Here is a 25,686-nt window from a genome sequence, read left to right on the forward strand (position 1 = left end):
CTGTTCTTGAGATACAAAAGACATTGTGACACCCGAAAATGGCCCGCAAAGTGTCGGGACTTTCGAGAAACGGGCCCCAAGCCCGGGTTGTCAGCGTCATGAAGACCACGACAGTCTAGCGATTTTGATGCTTCTTTAACTATTGGTTTAGCGCCTACAATTCCTCCATTGTAATCCCAAAGAAAGGAAAACGTAAATACATTACTATACACAATTTTATTGACACATCACTACAAGCACTATTGCATAAAAAGTAACTGAACGTACTCAAACAGTACTGTCAAATCAAAATCGCTCTAATGATCATCACTCCCCAACCAATGTACACGTATCACTAACTGATCCTTAACTTTACAAAGACCACTAGTTGATTTTTTTTTAGGTTTGAAGTCGCTTTAGATCATAAAACGCCATACAAAACAGTACAAAGGTTTCCAACGAGGAGAGACTCGTTGTTTCCAAATCGACATGCTTTTGGTCGTTTCAGCGTCTACGCATTGCGATACCAATAGCACAAGAAAATGTTAAAAGATGCTATAAATACCGGTATACCCGAAGTGGCTTTTCAGTTCAGACATACAAGAATTAACGTGCGTGGGTCCTGCCCAAACTCTCACGAAGCTGTGGAATAATAGATAGTAAATAGCTGACAATTTTAAGGCGCTGATACACTAAGCAGCTTTTCGTTAAATTTGTCTCCCAACGCGACGGCATATCAATCAATTTGCTCAACTTGCCAAGCCCCAAAACGTTGCCAGACAAAATGCAGGAAAAACTGTCGAGAGTAACGGCGCCTTTCAAACCCAACAAAGCAAAGCTTCTAACACAGCCTAAGGCTACATTCACACGGTATCCGACGAATTTTCTACCGGTTGAAAATTCGTGCATTTAGGGGTTTGCGTTCACACGAACCACACTAAACGTGCGAAAATTTAGACTCGCCGTTCAAAAATTTGAAAGCCAAAATCGGGATTAACCGGTCATTTCGGTGAAAGGAGTATTCCCTTTTTCCGAAACAATTCCAGTAGGAAGAACTGTTCCATTTGTTATCCCGCGACTGTTTTCTCCATTCAAAAGGAAAGCGCTCCTGCTTTCTAGATGCAAGAAAAAGGAAAGCGCTCCTGCTTTCTAGATGCAAGAAACAAAATTCGCTTTATGTGAGAATATTTTGTCTTCACACTAAACTTCAGAAAACCAAAACCTGTGCAAGGACCAGGAAAGCTCTTTCATAATAACTCACGAAAAACGATGCTAATTTGCCTTTCTAACACCCTCCCTACCCCCCCCCCCCCTTCCCCTGAGATTCGAACGAAATTTTTCTTTTAAAACGTCATGGGTTTCTATAAAATAATATTTTCTTCGGATTGGAACTTGGCTTGCGTACACCATTTGCATTGTGATAACATACATGAATAAAATTTCTCCATTTTGATTGCCTAAGAGAAATGACGTTTTCAGGTAACACAGTGCAGAAAAGAGGTAATTCTATCGAAAGCCATAACTTTCTTATGTAATCTTTATTTTTTAGGTGTTGAAGTTTTGGAGTTTTGTCATAGTGTACTGTGGCAATATTATTATTTAGTAAATTTTCAGCTCCGACTATTGCATTTCTAGCTTTTTGATTGGCTAAAAAACTCCGACTATGAGGCAATAGTCGAAGTTTTACGTCATATGGAAAATAGTGCGCCAAGATGCTCTTTCCGGACGCTTTGTAAAATTGCGGAAATAAAAATCGGCGGCAAAACCCGGTTTGAGAATTTACTAAAACAATTATTCCATTCGCCCTTGTTGGATATGAAGTGATTGTAACCAACTCGCGCTACGCGCTCGTTGGTTATTTTATCACTTCATATTCAACTCGGGCTCATGGAATAATTGTTATGTAGTGTGGTTTTGTCATTATGTGACGAGGTTTAAGGTGGCTAAAGCCAGTTTCAAAGCTTTCAAGCAACGTTCTTAGAAGGTTTGGCAGCGGATTCATATTCAAGTTAAATCTGTGCTTTTTTAAAGATGGTTCTGATTCTGCAGTATAGCATTTTTTTGAAACTTTGCAGAAAGTTTCATCTTGGCCTTCTGATCACTTTCCAGCAATAAAAAATGGGGGTCACCAAGTTTGTTTTTGAGATATGAGCAACTTAAGCCAAAATATAGGGTGTTTCTACTGGGCTTCCCCGTTGCCAAGGTGACTTATTACGTCATAATGATGACCTCATCTTGTTCAGCAATAGTTGGTGTTTCAAATGGTACCACAACATTGCTTTTACGTGATACAGTGTGTAGTGAGGATCTTTCTAAAGAGAGTGTATCTTCTAAGTGTTGAAACTGGTTAGAGCCATCTCATTACGTGTTGTGTTTCCATCATGATGTGTTGAGGTCTTATGAAGTGCTGTGTTTATAATCACATAAAGGGAGAAACTGAACGTCATAAAAGAACGTCACCACATGAAATGTGAACACAGCACATCAAAAGAAGACCTCAACACGCAACCGTCAAACCTCGTCACATCGTGATGGAAACACAACACGTAACCATCAAACCTCGTCACATAATGACAAAACCTAACCACAAGACAAAACTTCAAGAGCAAAGAAATAAAGATAACATAAAAAAATTATGGCTTTCCATATAATTCAGTGCAAGAGACGAAATAAACAATGCATTCCAACTGGTCAATAATCAAAGAAAGTCACAGATAGCCGATCATGGAAGCCCTGGATAACGCAATTTCTGCGTGATTACGTGATACGCGTGCGTTTCTTCTGCTTAATCATCCCGACAGGACTTCTTGATATTTTTTAATGTCTATTATTAAAAAGTATTATTCTACTAATAATATGATTTTTCTCGTGCAGATTGGAATAAATAAACACTCGTAAATGTTTTCAAAGACTACAAATTGCTCTCGCTCTCGTGCACTTTTACTAGTCCTTGAAAAAAAATACACTCGAGCTCAGTTATTCCAAATTCCTCTCAACACATAATAACCCTACATCAACTACCACCAGATCCGAGGACCCTTGATGCACGGTCCAAAACAACTCTTTTGGGCAGTGTTGGAAGTGGACGGATAAGTATTGTGTTTCTTGGTGTTTTCACACCCACCACAAATGCTAAAACAAAAAGCCGCTATTTTCAAGGACAGAATTGGTATCATCGAGCCTTACAACCTGCATGCTTGCAGCGAAACGTTTCTGGTAAATTGCGAATTAACACTGTTCACGAAAGAGAAACAACCCGGCTTCAAGAACATTCCCTGGAGGGGAACAAGATTGCCTTTGGTATCTGCAGGCCAGATAAGTATACGGCTTAACTTTTATATGAAACAATTATAACGAAGTGAGTGAATCTATAAAATCTTTCTGTGATCCTTGCTGTTATCTACAACAAAGCTTATCAAATTTAGCGCTGAACAATTCTTGACTTACTTGAGCATGGGAATGGAGGCAAATCCGTTAAGCGCTAAAGGAACACGACCGCATTGTCGAGGCGTGAAAAAGCACCACCTCTCATTGCGTGCAAGCGGACAAAAAGGCGAGCTATGAAAATACAATTAAAACCCGCGTAGAACCTAGATTTAAGAAAATGTTTATAGGATAAGATTTTCCATCTAGATCCCCTTTTACAAGAGCCTGCTTTAGGCTAAAATTTTTAAGCAGGTTCCTATTGAAATCAAATAGGGTCAAAAGCAAGAATTCGTAAGTTCAAAGAGCGTACAGTTTAGCTTTAAAATGCAGAAAAGGTTTGCTATAGAGCTGCAGTCGTTGCAGACACTTTGTCTCTAAGAGAGCAAACGTGTAAATAAGTTACAGACACAGCAATGATTCCCTTTGTTCGCTTAGAAAAAAAAGGACTCATTTCACTATATATATTAGAACCTTTTTAGACCATCAAAAATCTATGTTCTTGTGCGCGGGTTTTGATTGTATCTCAACGTCGTGCACCGTGCATTTCCATTGGTGCTCCAGGGTAGGGTGGGGGATCTTCCTCGAATCCTCCATGCCTGGGATTCCCTCGTGCCCCGGAGTTGCCTTGTGGGGGTCGAGATCTTGGGTTGCGTTGATTTCGCCCCTGTGGTTGTCGGCGCAAAGTCAGCTCGCGAGCCGGCTTCCTGTTGGGGTTACTACTGGGCGTATGAACGCTACAGACCTTGATAAAACCTGCAAGCAGAAAAAAGGATTTTGGAGCGGTTGTCAGTTGGGTGTTGTCAAGTCATGGCCACAGTGATTTCTTGGGCCTATCATCGCCCAGACTTTTCCGCGCGACTTATTACCTCAGAGATAATAATTAGGTTACTAACCTTGTCCTCTTGATCCGTACTGTAAGTTACGGATCATCACTTTATCCCCGTTGATTTATCGCCCGCGCGTTCCGCGCTTGGGCCATAAATGAACAAAAAAACTCGGTCTGTAACTTACAGTACGGACCTCGAACTCGGTTAGTAAGAAGTATATATAAACGTTTCCGAGGATCCTTTTTCGGATTATTAAAAAAAAAGGCCTTAGTTACTAGTGAAAAAAATGACGCCACTTTCTCTACCAAAGAGTGGGAAAATAGAATCCAATGGTAACTTGGTCCAACGCCTTTTCCCCCGATTTGCTTTGCGCAGTGAATGACTAATTTGACTGTCTACATTAATAATAAGAATTGTTGTGATTAGATGTTTTCGAAGTTATTGTTATTTCATTACCTGCCATGAGCAAAATGAGCCCTAGTCCCATAAGCGCCACTGCCCACCAGTATTCCTTGATCCATTCAAAATAACCTAGGATAGCCTCCTTGCTGAAAAACTTGTTCTTCAGGCGAGATAACGGTCCATCGGCATCCACAGCACGGCATTTGAGGAAAACATCACAGTAGCCATTGAAATCATTGCATGGCGCGCCAGGAAATTGTCGAATATCCCTACTGTCCATTTCAGGAAAGGATTTAGTTGGCTGGCAAGCACCATCTTTCCTTTTGCAGCACACGTCACAGAGGTTTTCCTCTTGGTTACATTGGCACTCCAGCAACCCATGCTTCAAGCAGATGGAACCGCTGCAAACCTACAAGAGCGCACACGATTCATTTCAGCCTTTCTACACACCAAGAAAACACCGAAATCCGCAAGACAATATATAGGAGTGGTATTGTTCTCGGTCACGAGCTAAAGAAGATATGCTCTACTTTTTCCAAACAGCGTGGGAGTTCTTTAAGCCTTTCGCCCCCGGGGAAGGGGGGGGGGGGAAGGGGGTTCTCTATTGACGAGTAAAATCGTCTAGCGTTAGTGTAAAACCTATAAGTGTCACTTCTAAGAGGGAAAAGAGTAAAGGGGACATAGTTTTGAGTGGCGAAGATGACCCCTTTCGCTCCTATGGGGCTCTCAACTGGCGTTAGACAGTAGGGAGTTAAGAAACCATGACGGCTACGGCGACGAAACGTCACTTCAAACAGGAGGCGACAAGTAGCCTACACTTGGTCAACCTCGTTCCCAGCGTCTCTCTTCTCTGCCTCCCTTGTCGTTCATAAAAGAAACCCTGGTTGTGGCTGGTCACGTGGCTCCCAAAATCTGGGTGCTTTTCCAAATGTGTGTCAAGGGAGGGGTGGCAGTGTCGGCCTTCTCATCTGATTTTATGGCCAGACGTAAGACGAGCATCGAAACGTTTCACAGCAAGGTGTTTGATGTACGTTACACATGAAATTCGACATGAAAGGCAAAAGTTGTTGTCTAATCGATCGGACGGAACAGAAAATAAACTCGCGTCGTTCGAATTTTACTTACGCCCGTGTGAAGGTCCGGATTCAAAGTTCCTTGAAAAAGTTCCAGAGCAGTCAAATTAAGGGATAACGAAGAAGCATGCTTAATAGTTTGAGGAGAAAAGCTGTGCAAGAAAGCAAGTGAGACGTTTATCCATGGGAAACAAACATGGCGATCGATCAGTCGGTGTCATGTTTATTTTAAAATATGTCGCGTATCAACCTTAACTCAAACTGTGTGAACAAGAACATGTGCAGGTATTTTATTGTGTTCTTTGAGTTTCGTTTTTCTTTCAATGTTAAAGAAAGTTATTTCTAAGTCGCAAGCTTGCACAGCGAGTAGACAGTTTTAACTTATTTATATTCCAGCATCCTCGCATAAATTGCCGTTGTTATATTTTTTCCTTTTACTGCAGTGACACAGCTTGCTGGTTAGTGTTTACAACACAAATCGTGAAGTATATTTTTAGCGTCGGTAAAATAAAAGAGACATTTTATCAAGCAAACGAAGTGTGTGGTGTGTTGTTTTATGATAGTGTATGTTCTGCAGAAGAAACTTGAGCTACTAACGAAATCTTTTTTTTTTGTATGACCGTTTAGATGCAAGTCCCCCCCGTTATGAGCTCATTTAGCTCTTCGGGCCAACATGTGAGTGAATTAAAAAAAAGGGTTAAATCCAGCCTCGATTTTATTCAAAGGCCTGGTAAACTGAGCACAGAACTGTATAACGGCCTATTAGGGTCCGCAGCTGTTGAACCCATGGTATCCGGTCACTTCGTTCCATATAACGATCACATCGTTCCACAAAATAGTCAGATCGTTCCACTTTTAAAATGACGAAATAAGTAAGTATTTAAATAAGTACAAATAACTTGACGTACCCCTGACAAACAAACTTGTCTTCCATCATTGCATTCAGTTAGATTTTCCTTTGGGGCTGGCTCAGGACACGTAGCATTCATTCCACTGTTGATTGTCAAGGAAATGTTTGCAGCGAAACAGAAGTCTTCACACCAACTCAAGAGGGAGCTTAAGCACCCGCGTTTTTGAGACGCGGACGGCAACCGGAAGTGAGCTGTTTTCCCTATTATCTTGTCTTCACACAAGCACATTTACATTGCTAAGTATCTTTTCTCCATTACAGATGATTAGTGTAAAAACCTGGGAGACATCACTGCCCTGGCACGCGAAATGTTTTTTTCCGGTTGTCGTCAGCATCTCACAAACGTGCGTGCTTAAGGACGGCGCGTACTATTTTCATTGCGCATACGTTCTGCGCATCTCGAGATACTCTGATTTCCTATGGCTGGTGCTTATTAATACTGGGATATTTTTGCGCGGTTTAAAACTATCCGGAAATAGTAGATCTTAGTAAGTACTCTGAGTATCCAAAGAGAAATTTGGGGGTAACCATGCATTTTTGAGAGATAATTAAGCTTCAATTTGAGAAAGAACGCTATACATTTCTTTGTATTTTAAAGCTTTTTACAAATATTATTCATCAATTATCTTTGAAAAATGCGTGGTTACCCCCAATTTTCTTTTTGGATTTCAATAACACTTGTTAAGATCTACATTTTCTGCATAATCATAAACTGGGGCAAAAATACCTTTGAATTAGTAGGCACCGTCCTTAAGCTCTCTAATGAATGTTCGAGAACCGTGCAAACATCAAAACTGCTCAACACAATACAACAATTGATTCTTTAAACTTCAAAAAAGGCATTAACTAATTAGAATCAACGTCGATACATTCGAGAAAAATTCTCCACGCAGAATGGAAGAGAGCAGTACAATTTCATTTCAAATTGTACTCGCGGTAGAGTTAGTATCCTACGACAATCACGCGCGTACGACTGAGTGCAGAAAAACGAAAACTCCTTTTTAATAAAAGCACGGGACAAATCTTAAAGAAAAATAGAAAAAATCACAATAGAACGAGATTTCTACAACCTCGCTTAACGCAAATTACATATAGAATATCTTTCTCCGAGAATCGATTGAAAAAATTTTGTTCATTGTTAAGTAAAGTAAAGTAAAGTCACTTTACTTAACGTCGGTAGTTCCTTGAGCTACGAGGCTGGTATCCGAATGGAAGCGGACGGTGCACCCTTCACCCCCATCCCTCTGTCAGTGCTCCATTTTACGGCTAGTGTAGCTATAGCTACACGAATCAGAGGAAAGTCAAAACAGATGCTGAAGCCACCGAGGATCGAACTGGGGTCCTCTTGCTCCGAAAGTCAAGCACTAACCAACTGGGCTGGGCCTGCTCCTTTGAACTACTAACAAACTTTGTATAACAAACTAAAAGTCGCACGATCTTCTCGTTCAATTCGGTATTGGCACTCAGATGCTTTGAATATCTCAAACTGTAATTGCCTAAGGGCGTGTCCACTTTTAAGAACTTCAAAACATCTCTCGAACGTAACAGATCCAAATAGGCCAGTTTCGTATTCTCACAGCTGGACTGGATCTAGCATGAACTGGAGGCTAATGCGGGCAAATTAATTTGCATTTGAAAAGATTTGGGGTCAAAAAGGTTCTCAAAGTGGAGTATTTTTTTCTTTACTAAGTGTAAAAGGATACTTGCAGAAAGAAGCATTGGCACACTCAGTTTCGTTTTGACACAAAAAGGTTGCGTTTTGGGGGTTGCATCCACTGCTGCAGCAAAGACCTTGACTTGGGCTGTAGCAAAAAAAAAGAAAAGAAAAGGGGGCACAAGCTCATTACAAAATCAATATAACCAAAGTTTTACCCTCTTTGTAGCAAATCTTAATTCCCTTAGTAAACCTAATTTTGATGTGCAAATGAAAAGCAGCAAAAGGGAAGGAGAATAAATAGAGAAGAGAAGTGAGTAGTTCAATCAATTTGATACCCGTTGTTCTCCCCATTGTAATGTTTAGGCCCCACACAGGAAGACAGCATTCAGTGGGAGGATTTTTAATGACTACTGATTGCTCAAATAAGCCTACCTTAGGGTCTACAATTATCTGCAAGACTTAATTCTGAGAACACGAAGCATGAAAATACTGGATAAACATAGCATGGATTACAGGCCTCTTATTTAATAGAGGGTGGCAGTTAACTTTCTAGTGCACAAATCAATGCCCCTGAGCTGCCATGTTGGATTTTCAGGTGGGTGGTATAAGGAGACCCGACCCTCCCCTTATATCCTCTCATTTCCTAATTGCCTGTGACACCCCCCCTTGGTAGGTTTGCCTTTCTCTTCTCCCTTTCTATGCTAAAAACATTTTGCAAGGAGAATACTGAACTGGATAACATTAATTAGTGTCCACGAAATAACGTATTATTTATTGTATGGCAAGCAATTCTCATGCTAAATGGAGCAGTCCGATTGGCTAGTTTTCGGTCGGGAGTTTACAGTAAGGGCCATTACCATGGAAATGGTCCGTTCCGTATTTTTTTCTCTCCCGGGATATTCAAGTCGAGCGAAACAGAAAAAGTTTAACAAAATGCAATTTAATTTTTCATCACAATTGTAGCAAGTGGAATTTAGTTTTACATGTAAAAGGTTATTGTTTGAAAAAAGCTCGCTGATGGAAGACGAAGATTACGAACATTCACCAAGCAGAGTCAGATCGCTTATAGAAACGATTTCATATAATGAACAACTTACTAACCTCACCAGCTCGGGACAGTACCAGGGAATATTGGCCCTCGATTGTTTCTGTACGGACCGAGCGCTGCCACGACCTTGGGCCAATAATCCCCAGTACGGCCCTTGCGCTAGGTTAGAAAGAGGTTAGTAAAAGGAAAAGATTCAGAAGGGAGTGACCCGAAGATGTACCTTTCGCTTTACTTACCACGCAAGTTCTTTAAACTCACAATTTTTTACAAGTATTTCAATGTACAAGTGTAGGTACTTCACACAGTCAATGAAAGGGATAGCCACTTTGAAATCGGTGGACCTTCGGCTTCGGCAGATAACACAAACTTTGGCCTTGATAATTAACAATTAAACCCGTGACCCTTGAGGACGAAGGGTCTAATTGTTTTAGTATCACCCAACTAGTCGGACAGAAAAGCAATAATAAAGTTAGCAAATGGAAGTTGAAGGGCTATTTATTTGGGAATAAAACGAAAGAAAGCGTCACGCTTTTCCCTACTCGAGGACTATGAATTATAGTCCTCTAGTAGCGTAGCCAATCAAAATGCAGGATTTGCATTAGTCCACTAGTTGGTTGATACTAATTATCGCTATCATGCTCAGCCTCATCCAATAATTGTTAATTTATTGTAATAGTTTATTCTTCTTGAAACATTATGTACACGTAGGCACAACAGAGCCCCAAAGAAGACATTTTAGTAAAACTTTTGAGACTTCTGAAACTTCTGATACCAGCATAAGACCTTTAAGTTTCAAAAAAGTCAGTTTTCAAAAGAGTGGGAAAGTTTGAGGACAAAAAATTTCTTTGTATTTTGATGCAGTAGGGACTCACCACCAATGAACAGCAGGTGAAGCTTTACACAAACACACCGCTTGTGATGTCAACTAACCTGCATGTACCGTTTTGAAGCTTACAGTCGTTGCTACGGTCAGTTCCAGTAGTGCGACCATGGCAACACTGATCATCCTTGCAAGTCTGGTCAGCAGTATAACCACAGTCACATTCTTCGCCTTCTTCCACAATCATATTTCCACAGAAGGCCTCAGCTGCCTCTAAATATCATGATGAAACAAAATCAAGTCAAGTTTTTGAATAGGAAATAGACTATGAATGTGAGCGCATTTTGCGATTTATGGGCACATGTGATGTTTTGGAAGTTCTCAAAATTGAGAACTTTCAGAACATCACAAGGAGCCATAAAATGTACGATCATTTTATACTCTACAAAATTACAGTACTCCATCACTTTGTTTCCATAGCAACTTCCGTATTGCACTCTAAAAATTCTATTGCTTTCAATAACCTATTCATGTATTTGTCATTGACCAATCAGGGGCCAGTTGCTTGAAGCCTGGTTAGTGCTAACTGTTGGTTAGAGCGGTTTTCAAATGAGTGTCGTAAAACCAAAACCAAAGTAAGTCCAGTAAACCAATCAAAACTCGAAATAATTACACGTAGCCGACACAAAGCGCGGGAAAATGTGCACACACAAGCCACGACTGGTTTTGGTTTCACTTCTAATTGGTTGAAAAAGTGGTGCGCGAACTTTGAACCAATCACTGAGTGAAGTAATTCGCTAATTACTTTCGACACTCAATTGAAAACCGTTCTAAGCGGTTTCCATGGTATTTAATGCTGGTTAGGGCTAAACATTCTTGGAGCAACCCGGGCCAGAAATGGCATATTCTGTTGAGTATATAGTAAAATTGATCGTCCAAAACATCCCACCTTAAAATAATTAATTTTACAGAAGAAAAAACTGAACAAATCAAAACATTGAGGTCTTAATTACTTGTAAAGCAACACTTAGAATCAGTGCATCGTCCTTTCACATCCATCACAGTGTTCATTTTTGCTCTGCTGCAGGATGAGAAAAGCCTATTATTTTTTTGGTCTCCACTTGTGGCTCTTGCAAACATGATGAAATTTCCATCAGTTCCTCCAGGGGTACAAGCTGCAGTGCTGTCATGCTGCAAACAGGGAAACAATAATTATTTGATTGATTGAAAATGAATCTACTCTAAATCATAAAAATGCTTAGGAATTTTACGTTATACATGTACCATTCTAAAAATTTCATGTGATGGCAATGATGAGCTTTTGCCATAGGGAAACCACCATAAAATTTGGCCATATTTGCTTTTCAGTTTGCTCAATACTTTGTCACTCCTTCTCTCACATTTTGGTAATGTTCACCAGCGTGTGTTCACTGAAAATAGGCACTCTTGAGTAGGGTTTGTAGGGACCTCACGCAAAAACAATGTTGACAGGAACAAAAACACCAAAGAATGGGTTTAATAAGCAATATTAGTATAATTTTCAGCGGTGAATATAAGAATTTAGTGTTATATTCACCACGCTACCTGGTGAATATAACATTTTGGAGGTGCGGCTGCTAAGCCAATCAAGCACTTTTTGTGCCTTTTATTTTTATTGTTTTAGCACGTTGTTTTGCACTTTCTTGATATTCACCGCTGAAAATTACACTAAAACAATTATTCGCCTCAGGTTCAGTAAATATTTAACAACTATTCACCGAAGTGGAGGTGGCTAGCGGTGGATATTTACCGAGCCGCGAAGCACGCGAGTTCAATGCTATCCACTGTTTTAGTATATACTAATGGAGAATATTTACTTCAACTATGTCTCGGTAAATATTCACCAATATTCACTGCGCCTTCGGCGAATAATTGTTAAATAATGGCTCTACATGCTCAGTAAATGTGTTATACAGTCTGGAACATTTCTTTGACGTCACCTGCTAAACAAAGTCTAACATAAAAATGTGCAAATTTAACATTCTAAAGAGAACGTGATCATGGCGATAATTTTTCATATTTCTTGCTTATTGCATCAATTCGCCTAAACATTGCCATGGTGATTTGTGGCTAAGAAAACAATTTGCTACCCTTGCCTGTTGCTAGTCTTTGTGATGTCACCAGTCTCTAACTATTTCATACAGAGTATACATGTATTATACTTGGTAACAAAGGATAATCATTGTGACTTACTGGGGAGCCAAAATTGTGGCCAGTTTCATGAGCAAAGGTGATCTGGGAGACCTTCTGTGAAACTTGCTTGCCATAATTGATGAAAGTAACGACTCCTGTGTTCAGACTTTTTTCCTTACCATCCCTGAAAAATGTGGCTTTTTCGCAAATTCCACCAGCAGCGTTACCTTGAAATCAAAAATATCATGAGAAGTCTGCCTGGATGCACAATTTTCCTTTTATACATCTTTACACTGAATGGACTAATCAGACAAAACAACAGTTTCTGCCTAAACAAATCAGGTATCTCATGTATCAAAACAGCTGATGAGGTTACAAAACTCAGTCCACCTAAATGATTCAAGAGTCAAACCTGATAGGAGGTTTGTTAACTACATGTACATTATGGTGCAATTGCACCAAGGACTATCCAACGCAACTCAAATGACTGGGGTAAGAACAGAACCAAACCAGGGATTCCATAATGTTAAGCCAAGGAATGCCAAACTACTGTAACACTGTAAAATGCAATCTTTGCAGTTCTGACCAGAACACAGGAAAATCCATTCTGTCCATCAAGCAAATTAAAGGTGACAATTTTTGAGTAGATGTAGGAGATGTTAACAGGTTGGTACATTTCGCTGACCCCCAGTCCATGGACTACCACGATGGACTACCGAAATGGACTACCAAAATGGACTGCTAAATGGACTACCGAAATGGACTACCTAAATGGATTACCTAAATGGACTGCTAAATGGACTACCAAAATGGACTACCTAAATGGACTACCTAAATGGACTGCTAAATGGACTACCCTAAATTACCTACCTTGAAAAAATAAAAAGATTACTAAAGCTTGGTTATTTTGATCGATCTCCACCATCTTTTCTTTTCTTCTTCAGGTCATAAATACTAAACGGTAGCGAATATCGCAGATTTTAGTCTTAAATTAATAAGGTAATGGATTTGGGAAGCGGGCTGATCATGTGTCATGTGATCTACTTTTGAGTTGTATCTTCTTTACTTGCCATCTTGCACAAGGAATGGTCTATACAAGATTATAAATTCATCCAGCGTGTCAGTCATCACACGCGTGAAGAATGAATGTGCTGACAAGCAGCATTTAAAAAGAAAAGATGGCGGAGATCGATCAAAACAACCAAGCTTTAGTAATCTTTTTATTTTTCAAAGTAGATAACAATTATTTAGGGTAGTCCAATTTGGTTGTCCATTTAGCAGTCCATTTAGGTAGTCCATTTGGGGCGTTTCTATAACATCAAAATAATAACACACTGACAGTACCAAGCAACATTGTTATTTCTGCCGTAAGCATTTTTAATACTGTAATCCATTTTGGAAAGTAAAATTTTGAGGAAGTGGTGTCAAAAGTTAGTGTCAAGCCCTGTAAACTGCCCCCACTAACAAGTAAAATCTGACCTCTGTCCCAGACAGAGTAAAATCTATGAAGTCTCACTCTTCTAGGAGTCAATAGCATAAAGCTCCCCCCCCCCCCCCCCAATAAGGTTCCTAAAAGGCTAATTTCACCAAATACCTGCTTCACCAACCCACGCAAGTCCTAAGACACCACCAGTAAAATCTCTGTAAGTAAAGATGTATGCTAGACAAAAGGCATCATGGTTTTCCTCAGAGTTTAATTCAAGCAGCTTTTCGACTCCAATATTGTTATCCCTGTAAGGATTGTTTGGTTGTGCAGCATCGGTGCTGTCATTTGCAACCATTCGCTGGATTTGAAATTCAATTCCTGAAAAAAGAAACAAGATCATTATTTGAAATAAAGCGATTTTTTAAAAAATTTGACGATAAAAAACTGGGATCGAATATTTTTAAAAAACGTTATTAAGAAAGTTTTTCTCTCCTTTTAATTTTCAACAATTCAAAAGTTTTACGTAGTAAGGATTGTGTTTACATGTATGTGTACACATTGCAGCTCACGAGTAAAAAGAAAGCATTTTTTTTAAAGTACCGGTAAACTTCAAGATGTCATATGGTTGATTTTTGGCAGCCATATTTTTGTGTTCAACTTACATGTATGTACACACTGATGATCGGCACCTGAAAAGTTGTGTGAAATGTTCCGAAAAAATGGTGTACCACACAGACTTGACACTTTGAGAAGTTGTTGATGTACTTGTCTTTTATAGCATTTTTCATTTTCTTGGGATTTTGCCTTCAATGGTTAAGAATTTATTTTTTTGCAGTGTGACAGTGGCGTGACAGTGAAAATGATCCATTCACTTTACCGTGTTGCTAAATGAAGCTTAATGAAGAGGAAAAGAAGAATGATCTCATGTTCTGAACCGCATCAATTTCAAAATTTCATGAAATACATGTCAGGGGCACTCAACGATAATCTTCGGTGAAATATGTGTTCGGGAGAGTCACTGTTCTAACAATTAATTTTAGGTTCTACGTTGCCTAACAGCTATAGATTTCTTTACTAAAACATTGCCTAAAAGATTCGCAACCAGGAAAAAGTAGTTCCTTATGTTTTCAGAAGGGGTATTTTTGCAATTTTTGGCACTTAAAAATGTCACCTAGCAGTTTCGGATAAGAAAATGGTTTCGGTTGGGAGTTCTTAGAAGGTACATGTAACGTTCAGCTAGCAATTTCTGAAAAGGAGATACCATTGCCTAGAATTTTCGGACACTATAATTTTCAGCTAGGATATCCGAACAGATCATATATTTCTAGGTGATAAGAACATCACTTTTAATAGACAGTCTTTGTACATTACAAGGAACCTAGAAATGTCTCTCAAAGGCTTATGGCAATAATTTGCTCAATGGGTACCCTATTAAATGACATGTACCAAAAAAATGTAGTTACAGTGACCGGACGGGCCAAATTATCAGTTATGTAAACTGTTTTTAATTCCGCATAATCAACACGTTTATGGTAAAAAGTTTCTGCATAAGTTTCTATTTTTTTCCGCAAAAGCCCAGACTAAAGTTGACAAACAGCGGGATTAGCATGTCACACAAGCCTTCTTGTCACCTGTCGTGGAGATGATGGTGTGAAAGAAATCTGTTCGCCTGGCAACGCAGTTGTCATTTGCACAGAGGCTAGAGCTGAAAGTGCAAAAACCTGGAGTTCGCCAAGCAACACAGTTTTGATTTGAGTAGAGCTGATGGCACAAAAAATTTAGTGTGCCCAAAAGTGCAGTTGTGATTGGTGCTGAGCTGACAGCTCAAAAATCTTGAATTTGCACAGCAACACGTCATGATTTACATAGAGTTGACAGCACCATTGTAGCTCATTTTAGACAATTTAGATCATTTCAGGTCATTCCTTGTTTTTGTAACTATGATCGTTTAAGAATAAGCCTTCTGCACAATGCAATGGTAAAACAATGATAAATAATAATGTATTATTAGTACATGTATATACTAAAAGAGTGGATAGCGTTGAATGCATGCTCTGATTGGCTACTCAAACTCAGGATTTGTGCCCGAAAATATTGTTACTTACATGTAAGCGTTGAAGGGATAAACCAGTTAAAATCATCTTTTTGTTCAGCTACATTTTAGTATTATTATCTTAGCAGCGAGGTTACAAATATACATCACTAGCAACTGACACTGAGGTGAATACATGTACATGTAGTTGTTAATTATTATTATTATTTTTATTATTATTATTTTTTTAATTTTTTAATTTTATTATTATTATTATTTTTTGTTGTTTATCACCAAGACTCAAGTGCTAAAAGTCAAAGTGCTTTAATTTATTATCCACACTTTCCAATCTCTTGGAAACACAGGCTTGAAAAATTTGCTAAAAACAGAAAATTCAAAACTGTTACTAACAATAATAACATTGTTTTTTTTACCTTCCCTTGGTGATAAATTATGCCAGAATGCAAAATTTTAAAGGCATAAAGAACTGGTATATGCTTTATGATGCATCTTTTGCTACAAATGCATTTGTGAACTTGGAAGATGTGAAACATACATGTATTAATTTTTTCTAGGCATGATTGAAGAAAAAAAAACACATGACAAAATTGAAGGACGTGACCACATTTTTCACGCAGGGGTGTGTCTTGTGTTAGCGCCAAGCTTTGCTTGCCGATGTGGCAAAAGACAGCAGCACTGTAATTATTCACGTATAAGGAAATTATCATTGTCCATGTATTCACTGACAGGTTATAAGGTACACTGTACATGCCACTCAAACTGTTGTTAGTTGAGATAATAATTTACATGCATTAATAATCACAATTCATTAAATTATGATTATTGATTAATAAGATTATGATACAAGTACATTAAGTTAGACAAAAACAATGGGCGATTGAATCTGGAAACACACACTGGAATGCATCATTAAGAGTTTAAGATGCCAAACAGGTTATAATAATTATTGTAAACAATCCATATGAATAAGGCCAAACTGTGACAGTGTTATAACACTGGCTGTGAAAATGACCTAGATCATTAATCTACATGTAACCTAATCACTGGCCAAATACATGTATTCTCTCCTTAATCAAAACAGAAATGGTTAACACAGCTGCATCAAAACAGAGTTTTAAAACCCAAGGATTGGTTTGGGGCAGCAACACTGCTGCCAATATTCTATGTTTATGGGGACACCAAATTGAATATAGCCTTCATAGTGATCTATCATGTATGAAAATGCGTCATTTGGGGCCTCATTTCATGAGTCACTGTAACTGTGTCTAAATACGTACCCTCAGGTTTGTCCCCACTTCCAAATACTGTACTCTTGTAAATGGCATTGGCAGCTTTTACATGGTTTGCCATAATTAACATGGCTCTTTCTTTGTTGGATCCTGCCATATTTTCAGTGAACAAATGGTCAGCCTGTGAAAAAGAACGATACAAAGCCAAAAGGAATGCAACAGAGTTTTCTATTATACCCTAACAGTTCACATACAAATTGTAACTACTGTATAAGAGCTGGGTACATCTATTAACTCATTAATTGTTTTGCAAACTTAATTTCCCATGAGGTAAATTTCTTGCTAGCTAATTAACAGTTACTGTTGTAATTATTTTTTAATTTTAAGGGAAAACATGTTTACACTGATTTGATACATGTATTTCCTTGTTTTCTACAGGTATTTTGGTGGAAGTATGTTTATGAAATTGCTTTTCTACTATAAGTTCAAGGTCAAGTTCAAGTTTATTGTTTTGCCTCAGTATAGAGCATAGTGTTTTCTTAAGTATTTGAAATGGTAATGGAGAGGAAGCCTAAAGGAAACCACTGGACTTATAAGGGATAGGCTCCCTCAAATAATTAATCAATTAATTATTAATATATTAGACTATCAACGGAAGTATGTATACATGTCAGATCATAGGCAGTGTATGAAACATTAAAATATACTAGTCTAGATTATTGTATTAAGCATAGATTAGGCTAAAAAAACAAGGGGAAAAAAACAGGGATTACAATAAAAATACTTATAATAAGAGGAATGCTTCTAATTTATGGTTTCATCTCACCGTCATTCTTAAAGTACAAGAGAGTTTGTCAGAGTTAATAGACCCTGCTGCTCTTCGATATCTGTAATTATAAGGCTGAAATTGACTATGGTCTTCTTTTTCAATAATGTCTCCTTTCACAGCAGACCTGACATAAAAATAATGAATTATAATTAGGCCAGGGTGGCTGGTTATTTTGAACACAATAATTATTAACCCAAGTAGTCTGACACCTCAAACACCCTTGGATGCATGCCCCCGGTTGATGCTTAAAATCATCTGGTGTTTAATAGACAGTCTGAAAGTAAAATCTGTTCTAAAGGTCTCACTCCCAGGCCAGTTAGGAGTCAATGGGTTAACTTCTCTGTGCAGATATCACATTTTTTTGTGTAATTTATTTCAGATGGTATCACTATTATAATGTATATAAATTCATGAATGTACTCAGTTATGAACAACAGTTACTGTATGTGAGTGACAGTCAACCAGCTATGACATGAAGTGCTTTGAGTACCTAAAACTGCAAAATTTCAAGTTCACCATGCAGGCATATGTATACATACACACATGTAGTCCACAACCAGGCAGTAAAATGACCATCTACACAGGCATTGCCACAAGCAAACTGGGCAGTGGCAGTGGCACTGATCAGTGTCTGCCACGAGAACTGCCACTGCCACTGCCACTGCCACTGCACTGCCAGTCTGTAGCAGTGGCATTGACCAGTGACTGCCACAAGCAAACTGGGTTGATTGGCCATTGAAGGGTTAACAAGAAATCAAAGCAAATGGTCATAAAGATGGTTGAAGATGTGAGAGACAGGAGAAAGAAAAGGTTTTTCCAAAAGCAGGTGTGGTTGCTATTCTTGCCATCTGAAAGATACAGACTCATTGTAACTTATTAATTTATGGCTCTGGAAACCTACTTTTTCACTTCGTCCATCCATCTTTTTGTTCTGTCATTGATGCCGCAGCTTGCACCGTATGCATAAGGATAATGCACATCTCTGCTCTCATACATGACAGAATGGAAATCACGAGGAACATCTTTGAAATACTGCTTTGCGGACTCCACAAAATACTCGTCATTTCCCACATGAATCTTGCCTTCAAATATTCCGTCATCTGATATGAAGCCATGGACCAGAGATTTGTCATGACCTAACAACAAGTACAATGTATTAGCCTTGATGAAAGCTTGTTTGAACAAAGTACTGTATAATCTGGTAAGTGCCTTATCGCAGCAGTCACAAAACTCAATATAAAATACCCTGTACCTTCAACATCCCCTGCTACAACCTTAGCGGGATCAAATTCTGCATTCTCGGCGACAAAGTCATCTGTAAAAAGCTCTTTGTCTCTTCTGAGACGAATCTTGAATTCTCTGTTTGTAGGGAACAAGAAATGACCCAGAATAATGGAAAATGCAAAGTCTAAACCGAACTAAAAATTCTATTTTTAGCAATATCAATTTAAGATTTGGTGAGGTTGTGCATTTTAAAATAAGCCCAAATACAGATGGTTACAAATTTTTTATACATTAAGGACGGTGGACTAATTCAAAGGTATTTTTGAGCGGTTTGCTGAATATGCAGGAAAAGCAGATCTTAACAAGTGTTATTGAAATCCAAAAAGGAAATTGGGGGTAACCACATATTTTTCGAGCATTATAGATGCTTGGCGAGAGTGTCTAATCTGCGTGGGTGGGTGGGTCGTGGGTCCCTAACCCTAACCTAACCTTTTTTTATCAATGACTGGAAATTCTCGAAACAGACAAGCCCTAAGACCTACCGTATTTACCCGTGTATAAGTCGATCCCATGTATAAGTCGACCCCCGATTTTTGATGGCAAAAAAAGATATTTCTTAATTTCTTTGCTAAATGTTCATGGGATACTAATCTTGCATTCTTCGATTTCTGGAACTGTGGATTCACAAAAAATTAAGGGCCTCAAGCGCTTAATAGTTTTGTGGTTCAGCGATTGTTGTATGTGCGGGCTCTTTGTCCTTGAATTTCGAAAAAGTTCTAAGAAAATCGAACATGTAAACCTGTTTCGTTGTTCAAGGATAAAGGGCTTTAGGGGATAAGCACAACATCACAGAAGCAGGAGTCAATCTTTGAAAATAACTTCAAAAACGATGCGAAATGTGCAAGGTTTATTGGTTCTTGACTTATAATTTCTCACATGGCAAACGAAACAAAACTCATAAACCAAACAATACAAAGTTTGCAAAAGCATTAATTTTTTTAATTAAATCATCCAGGTTTGTATAAAGAATAAAAAACAATCATTACCAACCAGCATTTTTAGGCAACACGAGTGACGATCATGCTTGCACGCAAACACGAGGTATTGCGCCAGGTTACTAAGCCGCTGAAGGATCGCGTTTGGAAAACGAAAATTTCCAGTGTCTATTTCATATAAATTTGTGCTTGTGAGTATCTTCAACATTTAAAGTAAAACAAATCCTTTTTCATTTCAACTGGAATTGCTTTTACATTCATTTTGGAAGTCTTTCGTCCACTGCGTTCGTTATGCCCAAAGACCACATTATGATGTTAATTTTGAATAAATTTATTTACCTGGAACTTGGCTCGAAATCTTTGACCCATGTATAAGTCGAGGGCGATTTTTGGAGCTTCTTTTGAGGCCATAAAAGGTCGACTTATACACAGGTAAATACGGTAAATACTGAGGGAGCTAATATACACGTATATCATTTTTTATCTTCAAACAAACACAACGCACCACCCACAACCCACCTACCCATGACTCACCCACCCACCCACGCGCTTTAGCCTCAACCTGCTTGGCAACATGGAATCAGATTCTATTTGTTAAATATTTGTAAAAAGCTTTAAAATGCAAAGCAATGTATGGCATTCTTTTGCAAATTGAAGCATAATTATTTCTGAAAAATGCATGGTTACCCCCAATTTTCTTTTTAGATACCAAGAGCACTTGCCAAGTTCTGGTTTCTCCACATAGTTTTGAACCACCCAATTTAAATATCCCTGTATTAATAAGCACCGATGATAGTAAATCCGAGAATATAGAGATGCGCAGAACGTATGCACAACAACAATAGTAGGCACCGTCCTTAAGTACATGCTTGTATTTTGTGCACAGTGGTGGTGCAGTGGTGAGAGCACTTGCCTCCCACCAATATGACCCAGGTTTGATTCCTACTGAGTAGACTTGGCGTTACATGTGGGTAGAGTTTGTTGGTTCTCTACTCCCCTACGTAAGAGAGGTTTTTCTCCAGGTGGTCCGAATTCCCCCCTCCTCAAAAAGCAACCTATGATTTGATAGTGGATTTGAATTGATTTATGTACAGTGTTCCAGATTAGTGCCCCAGTGTTAAATAATTATAATAAATACAGTTGACACTTTAATAAATAGAGTTCACCTTTGTGTGAACAAGTCTTTGAGTCCTTAAGAAAGTGTGACATCATAAAAAATTAAAGTTGTGAAATTATGGGATTTTTTGGGGTAATTTACAAGAGTACATGTACAACATCCAAAATGCCTACTCACCAAAAATTAGCATTTCAGAGCAAAATGTCTTTGAGATATTAGGCTGAGCCCAGTTATGCTCTGATGACTCCATACAAATCCTTCTAAGTCAGTTCATAACAGAAGGATTTGTATGGAGTCACCAGAGCAAAATGGGACCAGTATCTCGAAGACAATTTTCCCCACAATGCTAGTTTTTGGCAACTACATGTAGATAGCTGTTGTGTGTGTTTAGTTATATATTTATCTATTTGTACTATGTAAGCATGATGTGTATCTTTTTTGTCTTTTATTTTGTATGTTAACGTAAGAAATTCTTTAATAAAAAAAATAAAAATTAAAATTTAAAAAAAAAACTACATGTAGATGTTGTTCTTTCAAAATATCCCAAATAATCCAATAACTTTAAAAAATAATGATTTTTATGATGTCACTGGACTTTAGAACTCTTTTTAATGCAAACTCTGTTTATCTGGCACAGTAAATTGTTTCCAAACTATCCGATTGTGATGTTGATGCTTCAAGACATCTTAATCTTGTCAAATGTTTCATTCACCAAGGTTATAATATTTACTTCACTGCAAATTATAAGCTCCATACATGTATACGACAATTTGAATCCTGGCAGTATTTATGTAAGTTACCTGGCCCCAGTTGCTCGAAGGGTGGATAGCGCTATCCACTGGATAAATTGCTATCCACTGAATAACTCAATTGGTTCTGCTAGTGTTTATCCCCTGGATAGTGATTTATCCGGTGGATAGCGCTATCCACTTTTTGAACAACCGAGGCCTGGATAATACACGTATAATTGTAACCTGAACTTAGCTTACTGAAGCCTATAACTGCCATAAGTCTCCTACGTAATTAGAGCAGTAGAGCACCTGCAGTAGTAATACCCTGATCCCACAGGTTTTTTTTGAGCCGTGAGAAAGCCGCGAAGACGAGTCGCAAAGCGACGGGAAGAGAAAAACCCCTGGTTACCCTGGACTCGCACCTCACTTTCATGCAGATGCCAGGGTCAGCATCTGACCCTAAGGCTCAGATTGGTTGATATCTTTACAAACATGCAAATCAATATGATTGGTTCATTTGATTGGTAATATGGAAGGGGCACGTGATTGCTATTGCCATTAGTCTCCTTTTGTAATTATCAATTTCACACGTTTGACAGCTGGCGTATGCATGAAAGTGAGCTTTAAGTCCAAGGTAACCAGAGCTTTTTCTCTTCTTGCAGCTTTGCGGCTCTCTCGCACCTCAAGAAAAACCTCTAGGTCCAGGGTACACTAGTAACAGGAACGTTGTAGATTCAACTGCTTTAAAGGAACACTTTTATTTTTTCTGAAAAATTCAAGAGTCACCATCAAAGAAAATACATCTCTTAATTTCATTCAAGAGCGCTTAACATTGTTTTTCTTTAAATATTAAATTTTTGACCTCGGACATTGCGTTTCTAGCTTTCTGATTGGTTCATTTAATCCTGGTTATCAGCTCATGACCTAATATGAAAACTCATTGTCTCAAGTGTTGCCAAGCTAAAAGAGAAATTTTCCTGGACACAAAGGCAGAAAAAAGTGTCCAAGCATTCAGATTAACCCATTGACAGATGATTTTACTCATCAAAGGGGGGTGTCCTAGGGGGTTTGTGTTGTGAATGGGTTAAATGAAAATTTGATAAAACACTTAACAATTACTCCATGAGCGTGCGTTGGATATGAGATGGTAAATAGCCAACAAGGCACGTAGCGCAGAGTTGGCTATAACCAGTCTCATATCCAACAAGCACAAATGGAATAATTGTTTTATTAAATTCGTTAAACTCCAGAAGATTGGAAGTACGAAAAACTGTAAGAGCAAAAAAAGCAAGAAAATCCAAGCAAAATGGAAAAAAAGTGATGAAGATGTGATGTTGTAATACCTTGTGGTCAGAGAGACACAGACTTATCACAAAAACATTTCTTGCCTTTTTGAGTACTTCTAAACGTCAGAATTGATCGAAGCTTTCCACAAAAAAAGTTTTCTTTTTGCTTTATTCAGACAGAAATTTCGCTTTCTGGCGGAAAAAAAAATTAGCTTAGCAACACCTAGCGCAATCAATTGCTATATAAGGTCAAACTAAGGTATATGGGCTGATAACCAAGATTGAGTGAACCAATCAGAGCACGAGAAATGCATTTTTAATTAACCGAAAATTTAATAATAATCATTAGTATAAATACACAGGTGATTATACAAAATCGCGCACTCTCATTGGCTCGCTATCTCGGATTATCGGCCAATAATCACCTCCACGGACAAAATGGCTGCCAGTAGTCATTTTGCCACTGTAAGTTGAAGATGATTTCACGTTGAAAGGTTTTTTTTTCTCTTTTTTGAAATAATCACCTGTGTACTTGTACTAAAACAATAATATTATTCGCCTCAGGCTCAGTGATTATCGGTGAATATTCACCTTGACTTCGTCTCGGTGAATATTCACCGCGATTAATCACTTCGCCTTCGGCGAATAATTGTTAATTATTCCATTTGCGCTTGTTGGATATGACACTGATTTTAGCCAACTCTGCACATTACCAAAAACTTCTCATATCCAACACATGCTCAGGGGATAATTATTATTGTTAATTATCTCGTTTTTTATGGGTAGAATAAGTAAAAAAGCTTCATTTTTCGACCATAACTTGAATTGTAACAGTATAGCTGGACAAAAAAAAAACCTGAACCTAGGCTAATGTTAATGCTCCCATGAGTCTCCAGGCTATCAATGGTAAAGCATTCAAACTACATGTAGTAAGCGAGGACATTACTAAACCAGGAAACAGCGAAACGAAACATCAAAACACCATATACGAGTCCCCACCATACAATGAATACTAACCGACAAAGATTGGATTTTGAGATTAAATGTGGCTTTAGGCAAATTAGGCCTTAAGCGTTATTGATCCTAAACTCAGTCTTAATCTTAATCCTAATCTTAATCTCAATTAATTAGAAGTAATCTCAAAATCCAACCTTTGTCGGTTAGTATTCATTGTATGGTGGGATCATGCACATGGTGTTTTGTTTTGCTGTTTCATGGTTTAGTAATGCCCAGTTGTCGTGAGGTGGTAGGTTGTAGGTAAGTGTCACTCGGATCATACGAACGGGCATTGTTTAAATGCTCAGCAGTGGCCAGGGAAGAGGTGTGTTGAAGCTTGGATATGACAAGGGTGAAGTACGTAATAGACTCAATTAATTAAACAATATTTATGCATGTATGTACTCCGTTTATCGGTCAGATTCCAAATTTAAAGCTCTTGATAGCCGTGACACTCACAGATTGTATAAGAGAAATTTTCTTTCTAAAACACCCAGCCATTTAGTTGCACGTTAACGGCATGTAATTATTTATCGTAATATGCCTCGTACAATGCCAGAGAGGGAGGCGACAATTTGAGAACTAGTAACTAGGATTTGCTGGAACAAAACGCAAATGGCGTGTTTGATCTGAACTTAGAAGGTACTCTGAAACTCAATTGCAATTTCTTTGTTTTGAAAACAGACAACAGAGTATAAGAGATTGCTCAAAATATATACAAAATAAGAGCTTGATGGTTATCCAGTGTTTCCTAGGCTGTCAAAAAGATACAATCTTCATCCACATCTTATCTTTTTTAATATAATCATGCTAGAACTGTTACGTGACTATGCGTTAAAGGTCTTCGAAGAAAACAAGTTTGAAGATCCATGGACACTAGTTTTGAAAATAAAACTTGAAAAAGCAGTTACCAACGTACGGCATACGACATATTTTAAGGTTTGTTTTAATATTTTGTCACAACCTGCAGCGCAAGGCAAATTTCAAGGACCGTTGAATCTTACCTTCGTTCTGTTATTAAATTTAGCTCAATAAGGTGATCACTGTTTGGACTTGAACGTCTCACGCGATTGTGTTGATGGCGAACTGAAGCGGTGTCATAGTTTAGCGTTTCATACTGGTTAATGAAGTCCCCAAGCGGCCGTCCTGCGAAATACAAACACTTTGGTTATCGTGCATTCATCAAACCTTGCTCATTGTGAAGTGATATTCAAACTGAAATGACAAAGTAATAACGCAACTTAACACTTACGATATGACAATGCACAACTCCACAGAACAGCAAAAGAAGCAAAACAAACCGGAAAACCTATCATACTCTGTGAAGCCCGAAGAATCTGACAAAAGAAACTGAATTTAGGATCTTATAAAAAGGCCTATGAGCTGTCTGAGGGTTTGTTGTCTGTTCCAGAAGTGTCCAAAGTTAAAATTCCGAAGGAAAAGTTGATGTCTTCACCATTGAGGATGATTGAGTATGCGCAGAAGT

At 38.4% G+C, this 25,686-nt stretch overlaps 1 protein-coding gene across 1 annotated transcript; it reads right to left on the reverse strand.

Annotated features, from left to right (window-relative positions):
• Positions 1-197: 197 nt before the first annotated feature.
• On the reverse strand, positions 198-25,686 carry LOC138007761 (disintegrin and metalloproteinase domain-containing protein 10-like). The gene is made up of 14 exons (XM_068854826.1): positions 25,453-25,686; positions 25,205-25,346; positions 19,104-19,210; positions 18,753-18,987; positions 17,849-17,975; positions 17,071-17,203; positions 13,909-14,118; positions 12,375-12,541; positions 11,156-11,333; positions 10,253-10,415; positions 8,321-8,419; positions 6,616-6,700; positions 4,689-5,043; positions 198-4,158 (listed from the first exon to the last, which is right to left on the reverse strand). The coding sequence occupies exons 1-14, from the start codon at positions 25,514-25,516 to the stop codon at positions 3,929-3,931; spliced, it is 2,295 nt and encodes a 764-aa protein (XP_068710927.1). The 5' UTR covers positions 25,517-25,686; the 3' UTR covers positions 198-3,928.

This window comes from Montipora foliosa, chromosome 6 (assembly GCF_036669935.1).
Source record: "Montipora foliosa isolate CH-2021 chromosome 6, ASM3666993v2, whole genome shotgun sequence".
Lineage (NCBI taxonomy): Eukaryota > Metazoa > Cnidaria > Anthozoa > Scleractinia > Acroporidae > Montipora > Montipora foliosa.